This window comes from Oncorhynchus mykiss, chromosome 15 (genome assembly GCF_057628025.1).
Source record: "Oncorhynchus mykiss isolate SJ-2025 chromosome 15, ASM5762802v1, whole genome shotgun sequence".
NCBI classification, from domain to species: Eukaryota; Metazoa; Chordata; class Actinopteri; order Salmoniformes; family Salmonidae; genus Oncorhynchus; species Oncorhynchus mykiss.
Window position 1 is genome coordinate 50,200,527 of NC_143036.1, and position 12,760 is coordinate 50,213,286.

The 12,760-nt window shown below is 40.9% G+C and overlaps 1 protein-coding gene across 2 annotated transcripts in view; it reads right to left on the bottom strand.

Moving 5' to 3' along the window:
- tafa5a (TAFA chemokine like family member 5a) overlaps positions 1-12,760 on the bottom strand; it is a 167,049-nt gene that overhangs the window by 14,937 nt on the left and 139,352 nt on the right. For both annotated transcript variants that reach the window (XM_021563372.3, XM_021563373.3), the window contains exon 3: positions 4,416-4,543. In XM_021563372.3, coding sequence (XP_021419047.1) covers positions 4,416-4,543 — 128 coding nt within the window. The remainder of the gene's footprint in view (positions 1-4,415; positions 4,544-12,760) is intronic.

The window sequence follows — 12,760 nt, forward strand, 5'->3', positions numbered from 1 at the left end:
TTTCCCACCAAAGTACGTTTATCTCTAGGAGCCAGAAGGAGTCTCCTTCCTGAGCGGTATGACGGCTGCGTGGTCCCATTGGGTTTATTCTTGCATACTATTGCTTGTACAGATGAACGTGGTACCTTCAGGCATTTGGAAATTGCTCCCATGGATGAACCAGACTTGTGGAGGTCTACAATTCTTTTTCTGAGGTCTTTAAAAAAAATATATTTCACCACTATTTAACCAGGTAAGCTAGGTGAGAATAAGTTCTCATTTACAACTGCGACCTGGCCAAGATAAAGCAATACAGTGCGACAAAAACAACAATACAGAGTTACATATGAAATAAACAACTAAACAGTTAATAACACAATAGGAAAAATAATAAAGTCTTTATACAGTGTGTGCAAATGGCATGAGGAGGAAAGGCAATAAATAGGCCATAGTAGTGAAGTAATTCAAATTTAGCAAATGAACACTGGAGTGATAGATGAGCAGATGGTGATGTGCAAAAGAGCTAGTGTGCAAAAGAGCATAAAAGTACATTAAAACAATATGGGGATGAGTAGATTGGGTGGGATATTTACAGATGGGCTAGCTGCAGCGATTGGTTAGCTGCTCAGATAGCTGATGTTTAAAGTTAGTGAGGGAAATAGCTCCAGCTTCAGTGATTTTTGCAATTCCTTCCAGTCATTGGCAGCAGAGAACTGGAAGGAAAGGCGGCCAAAGGAAGTGTTGGCTTTGGGGATGACCAGTGAGATATTCCTGCAGGAGTGCGTGATGGGTGGGTGTTGTTAATGTGACCAGTAAGCCTAGATAAGGCAGAGCTTTACCTAGCATAGACTTATAGATGACCTGGAGGCAGTGGGTCTGGTGACAAATATGTAGCTAGGGCCAGCCCACTAGAGCTTACAGGTCACAGTGGTGGGTGGTATTTTATTTATTTATTTTTTATTTTACCTTTATTTAACTAGGCAAGTTAGTTAAGAACAAATTCTTATTTACAATGACGGCCTGGGTTAACTGCCTGTTCAGGAGCAGAACGACAGATTTGTACCTTGTCAGCTCGGGGGTTTGAACCAACGCTCTAACCACTAGGCTACCCTGCTGCCCTGCCGTATAAGGGGCTTTGGTGACAAATGGATGGCACTGTGATAGACTGCATCCAGTTTACTGTGTAGAGTATTGGAAGCTATTTTGTAAATGACATCATAGAAGTCGAGGATCGGTAGGATAATCAGTTTTACGAGGTATGTTTGGCGGCGTGAGTGAAGGAGTCTTTGTTGCGAAATAGGAAGCCGATTCTAGATTTAATTTTGGATTGGAGATGTGTAATATGAGTCTGGAAGAAGAGTTTACAGTCTAGCCAGACACCTAGGTATTTGTAGTTGTCCACATATTCTAAGTCAGAACCGTCCAGAGTAGTGATGCGAGTCCGACGGGCGGGTGCGGGCAGCGAACGGTTGAAAAGCATGCAATTGGTTTTACTAGCATTTAAGAGCAGTTGGAGGCCACGGAAGGAGTGTTGTATGGCATTGAAGCTCGTTTGGAGGTTAGTTAACACAGTGTCCAATGAAGGGCCAAATATATACAGAATGGTGTCTTCTGTGTAGAGGTGGATCACATGCAGCAAGAGCAAGAGGTGGATGAGGGAATCACATGCAGCAAGAGCAACATTGTTGATATATACAGAGAAAGGTGTCGGCCCGGGAATTGAACCCTGTGGTACCCCCATAGAGACTGCCAGAGGTCCAGACAACATGCCCTCCGATTTAACACACAACTCTGACTGAGAAGTAGTTGGTAAACCAGGCGAGGCAGTCATTTGAGAAACCAAGCCTGTTGAGTCTGCCGATAAGAATACGAGTCAATGAAGACGGCTGCACTGTACTGTCTTTTAACGATGGAGGTTATGATATCGTTTAGTACCTTGAGCGTGGCTGAGGTGTACCCGTGACCAGCTCACACAGCGGAGAAGGTGCGGTGGGATTCGAAATGGTCAGTGATCTGTTTATTATTATTTATTTATCCCCTTTTCTCCCCAATTTCATGCTATCCAATTGTTAGTAGTTACTGTCTTGTCTCATCGCTACAACTCCCGTACGGGCCCAGGAGAGACAAAGGTCGAGAGACATGCGTCCTCCGAAACACAACCCAACCAAGCCGCACTGCTTCTTAACACAGTGCGCATCCAACCCGGAAGCCAGCCGCACCAATGTGTCAGAGGAAACACCGTACACCAAGCGAGGATATCCCTACCGGCCAAACCCTCCCTAACCCGGACGACGCTAGGCCATGGCCCCAAGGACCTCCCGGTCGCGGCCGGCTTCAACAGAGCCTGGGCTCCACTCCAGAGTCTCTGCAGTGCCTTAGACCACTGTGCCACCCGGGAGGCCAGAGATCTGTTTATTAACTTGGCTTTTGAAGACTTTAGAAAGACAGGTTAGAATGGATATAGGTCTATAACAGTTTGGGACTAGAGTGTCTTGGCTGATTTCTTTTGATTTTCCCATGTTATCAAGCAAAGAGGCTTTGAAGGTAGGCCTTTAAATACATCCACAGGGACACCTCCAATTGACTCAAACGATGGCAATTAGCCTATCAGAAGCTTCTAAAGCCATGAATTCATTTTCTGGAATTTTCCAAGTTGTGTAAAGGCACAGTCAACTTAGTGCATGTAAACTTCTGACCCCACTGGAATTGTGATAAAAGCGAGTTATAAGTGAAATAATCTGTCTGTAAACAATTGTTGGAAAAATGACTTGTGTCATGCACAAAGCGGATGTCCTAACCAACTATAGTTTGTTAACAAGAAATTTGTGGAGTGGTTGAAGAACGAGTTTTAATGACTCCAACCTAAGTGTATGTAAACTTCCGACTTCAACTGTACATTGAGTGATTGATTGATTAAATGTTAAACTCCACAAAGATAACAATAAGTTATCTAAACTAATCCAATCATTGAACTTTTGCACCCTTTACTGAAATGGTTGTTCCAGTTTAAATGGCTAGGTAGCTTCCTCTTAACCCTGGCAGTCATTATGAATAGAGGTTGCGGATTAATACAAATTGTAGCTGTATGCCTTATTACTGGCTAGATTCCAATAGAAATTACACATCACTGCAAAGCCAACATAATGTGATTTACAGAAATCCTGGTTGGAAGGTTTATTTGACTATTTTCTTGTAGAAAATAGTAAAAATACAGAAAAACACTTGAATGAGTAGGTGTGTCCAAACCTTTGACTGATAATTGGCTGAAATTCATTCGTCTCACCTGACAGCATGAGGTTGGTGCAAAACTGAACATTTAAATCTACAGTAGGCAAAGCTATTACTGTACAGAAATACAGTATGTCAGAGTAATTTTTACAGGAGGTGTCACATTCGTCGTATTGATGAGACCAATATGAATACATACTTCTTTTAATAAAGAAGAAACACTAAACAAAACGAACGTGACGCTATATAAACCGAGTGCTGACAGGCAACTACACATAGACAATAACCCACATAACCAAAAATGGAAAACGGCAACCTAAATAGGATCCCCAATCAGAGACAATGACAAACAGCTGCCTCTGATTGGGAACCAATTCAGGCCACCATAGACCTACATTTACCTAGACATACCAAAACCCCATAGATATACAAAACCCTTAGACAATACTAAAACACACATACCCACCCTCGTCACACCCTGACCTGACCAAAATAATACAGAAGACATAGATAACTAAGGTCAGGGTGTGACAGGACGCTTCCAATTACAGTTAACAACTGTATTTCTCACTATTTTACACATAATGGAGTGCAATCTAGAGCATTAATTCTGTAAAACATATTTAATGTATTTTATTGTGCATTCAACAGTGTTTTACTGTTGTCGTTTAGTGTGTGCGTGAGTGAAGAAAGGGAGAGAGGTTGCTTTCTCTCCCCAAAATACCTGGCCGTGAAGACTCCATCCGCTCCAGTCATTAGCTTTAAGAGTTTACCTTAATTCAAACTAATTAGGAGCGATGAACAGGTAAACAAACCACTGTGTTGTTGGGGAGAAGTAGGAGGGAGCGGAGAAGCGTTTTAGGTACGCTTGCTTAGGTGTACCTGGCTGAGGTTGGATTCATTAATATGAGCATTCTGCTGTCTGCTGCCAGCTAGTGTAGCTAACTCTGGGATGGAACTGTGGAACTGTCGGGAGCTAACTCTGACATGGGAGCCAAGTCATGGCTTGTGGTGTTGTGTAGTGAGTGACTGAGAAAGGGTTCACACTGGGTTAAGGCTACACATTGGTGGTTGATGGAATTAGAATGACTACAATTGACATTCCTATTCAAGTTAACATTCTGGTAATTCTAATTCCAAGAAGTGACCCCCATTATGTGCTTTTAAACATAGTGATAATGAATATACATTCTGTAAATAAGACTCACCGTAGTGGTTTTGACTCTGCCTCCTGGTTGTGTACAAGTCCATCCAGATTTATTGATTAACAGGTCACAGCCCTCATCGTCCAGACATGGGACCATCTCACACCACTGTTTGGTCCGGACGATACTGGCTGTGGAGTGAGGGAGGGAGAAGAGAGGTAGGGAGAGAGGAGAATGGAAAGGGAGATATAGAGAGACATGGTTAACCTCATTTCGGAGGGGTCAAAACACACAACTCTCAGTGTTTAAAACAATAAGCAGGTATTTACATTATTTTCAGATGCTATTTTGGTTCTTTAAACTCAATTGATTGAGGCACTAAAAATAGTTGCCTTCTGGATATATTGCAAGAGTACATGATCTACCAAATAGTTAGCACACAGAGCCAGAGTACTATCAAATATTCTGGTTTACTGAAATCCGCCAGACTCGCTCACCCTACAGATATAGATCTTAATTTGATCACCATGTTGCAGGATAACTTTCCTGCAGTGTATTTGAGGTTAAAAAAGGTTTGTAATTTCTACATAAAAATGTCAGACTTGAAAAATGTATCAACTCCTACAAAAATCTCCAGAAATTATAATCCACATAATAATTAAAATGTCCTGTTGCTGCAGGATTATTTTCCTACTTTAGCAAACTGGCTCAAATTAAGATCCTACATTCGTACATCCAAAATAGTATAATTGATTAGCCACAGAAATTGATGCTTTTTCTACATCAGCTTGTCTGGGGTTGTCTGAGTTTGTGATGATGTACTTCTGAAACGTGTACAAGGGCAGAAAAGTATATTTATCCTTATCCAGCTTGACTGTGGACGAATCAACAGATACAGTACGGAATAATAATAAACACTTCTTCTGAAACCAACCAAACTGGCTGTTAAATCCCAGAGTTTTGTATTTGAGGTAGGCTCTTTGGCGTAGGGACTCATCATAAGCAAAAGTCTAATTTTAAAAAGTAGGACACAGTATTCCCACACCTGCACGCCTTCAGACAAATGGCACCCTCAACTAGCCTTCAGAGAGAGAGAGAGAGAGTTAGAGAGAGAGAGAGTTAGAGAGAGAGAGAGTTAGAGAGAGAGAGAGTTAGAGAGAGAGAGAGAGAGAGTTAGAGAGAGAGTTAGAGAGAGAGAGAGTTAGAGAGAGAGAGAGTTAGCAAGAGAGAGAGAGTTAGCGAGAGAGAGAGAGTTAGAGAGAGAGAGAGAGTTAGAGAGAGAGAGAGAGTTAGAGAGAGAGTTAGAGAGGGAAATAGAGAGATAGAGAGAGAGAGAGTTAGAGAGAGAGAGAGAGAGAGTTAGAGAGAGAGAGAGTTAGCGAGAGAGAGAGTTAGAGAGAGAGAGAGTTAGAGAGAGAGTTAGAGAGGGAAATAGAGAGAGAGAGTTAGAGAGAGAGAGAGTTAGAGAGAGAGAGAGTTAGAGAGAGAGAGAGAGTTAGAGAGAGAGAGAGAGAGTTAGAGAGAGAGTTAGAGAGGGAAATAGAGAGATATACATCTATAGAGAGAGAGATTTATTTTCCATCTGCAAATGAGTGTGAAACAATGGGAGACGAACGAAAGAGGGTGAATTGTTGCAACAAATTATATCGCCATATTCTGTCATGACACCTATGATATTCAGATCTAGTAATAAACCACATGCAAGAAAGATACATATGTTTTGATCCATTCACAGCAAATTGGCCAGTGTTAATGTTTTTCAATTTAACATTTATAGTGTTGATTCAAGTGTTAAATTAATACTCAGTGGTATAAATGAACCCTGGTGTTGGTGTTAATAACCTGGTAATAACCAGTGTTGAGTGTGAGAGTGTGATTGTTTCAGCATTCCCTCCCCCGTATGCCCCCCTAGGCATAACTATGATAACATAACCAACAAAAAACGGGTCACAACTCCTGCAGCTCTGTCGCACGCTGGGTATGTACATAGTCAATGGTAGGCTTCGAGGGGACCTCTATGGTAGGTATACCTATAACTCATCTCCTGTCAGTAGCACTGTTGACTACTTTATCACTGACCTCAACCCAGACTCTCTCAGAGCATTCACAGTCAGACCACTGACACCTCCATCAGATCACAGCAAAATCCCTGTCTACTTGAACAGAGCAATACTCAATCATGAGGCATCAAAGCCAAAGGAACGGAATAATTTTAAGAAATCCTATAGATGGAAGGAAACCTATCAAAAAACTATTTGGCAACAACAAATTCAATCCCTTTTAGACAACTTCCTGGACAAAAGGTTCCACTGTAATAGTGAATGTGTACTGTAAACTTGGCAGTAAAAACCTAAGCAGTATATTTGGTCTCTCAGCCTCCCTATCAAAACAAAAAAATTCAAAACAGAAAACCGAAGAAAATTAACAAAAATTACAAATGGTTTGAGGAATAATGCAAAAACCTAAGAAAGATATTGAGAAACCTATCTAAACAAAAACATAGAGACCCATTGTAATGGCTCTCATTGGTGGTAGAATGAGTGGACCAAATCGCAGAGTGGAAACTGTTCATGATTATTTATTCCAAAAAAACACTCAAATAAAATAACAGTCAAAAAACGAAAGCGCACAGTTCTGTCAGGCACAGGCACTAAACAGAAAACAAGATCCCACAAACTCAGGCGGAAAACAGGCTGCCTAAGTATGACTCCCAATCAGAGACAACAATAGACATCTGCCTCTGATTGGGAACCACACTCGGCCAAAAACAAAGAAATAGAAAACATAGAATTTCCCACCCGAGTCACACCCTGACCTAACCAAACATAGAGAATAATAAGGATCTCCAAGGTCAGGGCGTGACACCCATAAAATCTGAGCTACGCCTTCACTATGGTGAATCACTAAAACAGTACAGAAATACACTACGGAAAAAGAAAGAACAGCACGTCAAAAATTAGCTCAATATAATTGAAGAATCCATAGACTCTAACAGCTTCTGGGGAAATTGGAGAACACTAAACAAACAACAACACAAAGAGTTATCTATCCAAAACGGAAATGTATGGGTAAACCACTTCTCCAATCTTTTTGGCCTATAACAACAAAAAAACAGCAAAAACATATACAAGATCAAATATAAATCTTAGAATCAACTATTAAAGACTACCAGAACCCACTGGATTCTCCAATTACATTGAATGAACTACAGGACAAAATACAAACCCTCAACCCAAAATGGCCTGAGCTGTTGATGGTATCCTCAATGATGGTATTCTCAAAATCCTCTACTACAAATTCCATTTGGCTGTAATTAAACTCTTTAACAGCATCCTTAGCTCTGGCATCTTCCCCAATATTTGGAACCAAGGACTGATCACCCCAATCGACAAAAGTGGAGAAAAATTTGGCCCCAATAACTACCGTAGGATATGCATCAACAGCAACCTTGGGAAAATTCTCTGCATTATCATTAACAGCAGACTCTTACATTTCTTCAGTGAAAACAATGTACTGAGCAAATGTCAAAGTGGCTTTTTACCAAATTATCATATAAGACCACGTATTCCCCCTGCACACCCTAATTGATGATCGTGGACTTCAGGAAAGAGCAGAGGGAGCAGTCCCATATCCACATTGACGGGACAGTAGTGGAGAAGGTGGAAAATGTAAGTTCCTCAGCTTACACATCACGGACACACTGAACAGTTTGATACAGATAGCATGGTGAAGAAGGAGCAACAGCACCTCTTCAACCTCAAGAGGCTGAAGAAACTTGGCTTGTCACCTAAAGCCCTCACAAACTTTTACAGATGCACAATTGAGAGCATCCTGTCGGGCTGTATCACCGCCTGGAAAGGCAACTGCACCGTCCTCACACGCAAGGCTCTCCAGAGGGTAGTGTGGTCTGCACAATGTTTCACCAGGGGCAAACTACCTGCCCTCCAGGATGCCTACAGCACCCGATGTCACAGGAAGGTCACTGCCTGTTCACCCCACTATCATCTAGCAGGCGAGGTCAGTACAGGTGCATCAAAGCTGGGACCGAGAGACTGAAGAACAGCTTCTATCTCAAGGCCATCAGATTGTTAAACAGCCATCACTAACACCGAGAGGCTGCTGCCAACATACAGACTCAAATCACTGGCCATTTAATAAATGGATTTAATAAAAGTATCACTAGTCAATTTCAATAATGCCACTTTAATAATGTTTACATACTCTACATTACTCATCTCATATGTATAGACTGTATTTTATGCCATCTGTTGCATATTGCCTATGCACGGTCATCACGCATCCATATACATATTCCATCCCCTTACATTGTGTGTATAAGGTACAGTGCCTTGCGAAAGTATTCTGCCCCCTTGAACTTTGCGACCTTTTGCCACATTTCAGGCTTCAAACATAAAGATATAAAACTGTAATTTTTTGTGAAGAATCAACAACAAGTGGGACACAATCATGAAGTGGAACGACATTTATTGGATATTTCAAACTTTTTTAACAAATCAAAAACTGAAAAATTGGGCGTGCAAAATTATTCAGCCCCCTTAAGTTAATACTTTGTAGCACCACCTTTTGCTGCAATTACAGATGTAAGTCGCTTGGGGTATGTCTCTATCAGTTTTGCACATCGAGAGACTGACATTTTTTCCCATTCCTCCTTTCAAAACAGCTCGAGCTCAGTGAGGTTGGATGGAGAGCATTTGTGAACAGCAGTTTTCAGTTCTTTCCACAGATTCTCGATTGGATTCAGGTCTGGACTTTGACTTGGCCATTCTAACACCTGGATATGTTTATTTTTGAACCATTCCATTGTAGATTTTGCTTTATGTTTTGGATCATTGTCTTGTTGGAAGACAAATCTCCGTCCCAGTCTCAGGTCTTTTGCAGACTCCATCAGGTTTTCTTCCAGAATGGTCCTGTATTTGGCTCCATCCATCTTCCCATCAATTTTAACCATCTTCCCTGTCCCTGCTGAAGAAAAGCAGGCCTAAACCATGATGCTGCCACCACCATGTTTGACAGTGGGCATGGTGTGTTCAGGGTGATGAGCTGTGTTGCTTTTACGCCAAACATAACATTTTGCATTGTTGCCAAAAAGTTCAATTTTGGTTTCATCTGACCAGAGCACATTCTTCCACATGTTTGGTGTGCCTCCCAGGTGGCTTGTGGCAAACTTTAAACAACACCTTTTATGGATATCTTTAAGAAATAGCTTTCTTCTTGCCACTCTTCCATAAAGGCCAGATTTGTGCAATATACGACTGATTGTTGTCCTATGGACAGAGTCTCCCACCTCAGCTGTAGATCTCTGCAGTTCATCCAGAGTGATCATGGGCCTCTTGGCTGCATCTCTGATCAGTCTTCTCCTTGTATGAGCTGAAAGTTTAGAGGGACGGCCAGGTCTTGGAAGATTTGCAGTGGTCTGATACTCCTTCCATTTCAATATTATCGCTTTCACAGTGCTCCTTGGGATGTTTAAAGCTTGGGAAATCTTTTTGTATCCAAATCCGGCTTTAAACTTCTTCACAACAGTATCTCGGACCTGCCTGGTGTGTTCCTTGTTCTTCATGATGCTCTCTGCGCTTTTAACGGACCTCTGAGACTATCACAGTGCAGGTGCATTTATACGGAGACTTGATTACACACAGGTGGATTGTATTTATCATCATTAGTCATTTAGGTCAACATTGGATCATTCAGAGATCCTCACTGAACTTCTGGAGAGAGTTTGCTGCACTGAAAGTAAAGGGGCTGAATAATTTTGCACGCCCAATTTTTCAGTTTTTGATTTGTTAAAAAAGTTTGAAATATCCAATAAATGTCGTTCCACTTCATGATTGTGTCCCACTTGTTGTTGATTCTTCACAAAAAAAATACAGTTTTATATCTTTATGTTTGAAGCCTGAAATGTGGCAAAAGGTCGCAAAGTTCAAGGGGGCCGAATACTTTCGCAAGGCACTGTAGTCGTTGTGAATTTGTTAGATTACCTGTTAAATATTACTGCGGAACTAGAAGCGCAAGCATTTCGCTACACTCGCATTAACATCTGCTAACAATGTGTATGTGACCAATAACATTTGATTTGATTTGTTTTGGCAAACAAACAAACCAAAACAATGGCAGTCTTCTCATGCTTTGATGATTTCAAAAAATCTTTTGACTCATATTGGCATGAGGATCTGCTATATAAATTGATGGAAAGTGGTGCTTGGGGAAAAACATACGACATTATGAAATCCATGTACACAAACTACAAGTTCGTGGTTAAAATTGGCAAAAAAACATACACATTTCTTTCCACAGAGCCGTGGGGTGAGACAGGGATGCAGCTTAAGTAGTGTAGTGCTTCTACACCTGCATTGCTTGCTGTTTGGGGTTTTAGGCTGGGTTTCTGCACAGCACTTTGAGATATCAGCTGATGTACGAAGGGCTATATAAATACATTTGATTTGATTTGATTTGATATAAGACCCACGCTCTTCAGCATATACATCAACGAATTGGCGAGGGCACTAGAACAGACTGCAGCACCTGGCCTCACCCTAGTAGAATCTGAAGTCAAATGTCTACTGTTTGCGGATTATCTGGTGCTTCTGTCCCCAACCAAGGAGGACCTACAGCAGCACCTAGATATTTTGCACAAATTCTGCCAGACCTTTGCCCTGACAAAAATAATGGTTTTCTAACAAAGGTCCAGTTGCCAGGACCACATATACAAATTCCATCTGGACACCGTTTTGACCTAGACTACACAAAAAAACGATACATACCTTGACCTAAACATCAGCGCCACAGGTAAATTCCACAAAGATTCTAACATAAAATTCGACATACCAATTAGGATCTGGCAAAAAATACTTGAATCAGTTATAGAACCCATTGCCCTTTATGGTTGTTAGGTCTGGGGTCCGCTCACAAACCAAGACTTCACAAAATGGGACAAACACCAAATTGAGACTGCATGCAGAATTGTGCAAAAATATCCTCCGTGTAGAATGTAAAACACCAAATAATGCATGCAGAGCATAATTAAGCCAATACCAAAAACCAGAAAAGAGCCATTCAAATCTACAACCTAAAAGGAAGCAATTTTCAAACCTTCCATAACTAAGCCATCACCTACAGAGAGAACAGCAACACAATTAGACCCAACCAAATAATGAGAAAACAAAAAGATAATTACTTGACACATTGGAAAGAATTAACAAAAAAACAGAGCAAACTAGAATTCTATTTGGCCATAAATAGAGATTACACAGTGGCAGGCCCAAACTGACCCGCATTTAAGGAAAACTTTGACTATGTATACTCAGTGAGCATAGCCTTGCTATTGAGAAAGGTTTTATTAGGCACACCTTGCTCTCAAGAGAAGACAGGCTATGTGCATACTGCCCACAAAATGAGGTGGAAAGTGAGCTGCACTTCCTAAACTCCTGCCAAATGAATGACCATATTAGAGACCCATATTTCCCTCAGATTACACAGATCCACAAAGAATTTGAAAACAAATACAATTTTGAAATACCACAGTCTGCCATCACAGCAGCAATATTTGTGACCTGTATGCCACAAGAAAAGGGCAACCAGTGAAGAACAAACACCATTGTAAATATATTTTCCCTTTTGTACTTGAACTATTTGCACATATGACATTTGAAATGTCTTCATTCTGTGTAATGTTTACTGTCATGTTTTGGGGGGGGTTTATTTCACTTTTGTTTATTATCCTCTTCACTTCACTCTTCATGTTAACATATGCTTCCCATGCCAACAAAGCCCTTAAATTGAAATGTAATAGAAATTGAGAGAGAGAGAGAATTGATGCATTTTCAATGTTGCTTTGTGTATCACCAAATTAGCTTGAGATGATTTCACTGCCACACTGCTCACCGCATCCAGAGTGCTTGACATAGGCTTTTCAAAAAGCTGTCCGTCAAATATAAGCTCCCTGCCCGCTCAGACTGTAATTCCAAACATCCTGGTAGTTAGTCATGAGAGAAAAATACATTTTCAGAACGACTGTTAGTTAAGGACCTTTAACACTGTCAGTGTTGCTTTACCACTGGAGAATTTGCTGTCTGACTGTAACTTACAGAGGTCACCTTGAATTCCTATTAGAATCTAGCAGAGATCATAGAAGCAGTTCCCTCCTATTCATGAGACTAGATAAAACAAATGTACTCTTGAAAAAAAAGCATGTTCTGTGAAGCTTTACAATAATGAATGTCATTCTAAGATTAAACAACATTGCTAAACACCATTGACGCATTCTGCAATCAATTGAATGAATGTTTTACATCTGAATTGTTCCATTGCAATAAGAACCACACTGTAGCTATTTGTATCAACACAAAACAACACTTGAACCCAACTCAGCAACCAAATCAGGAGTGTCG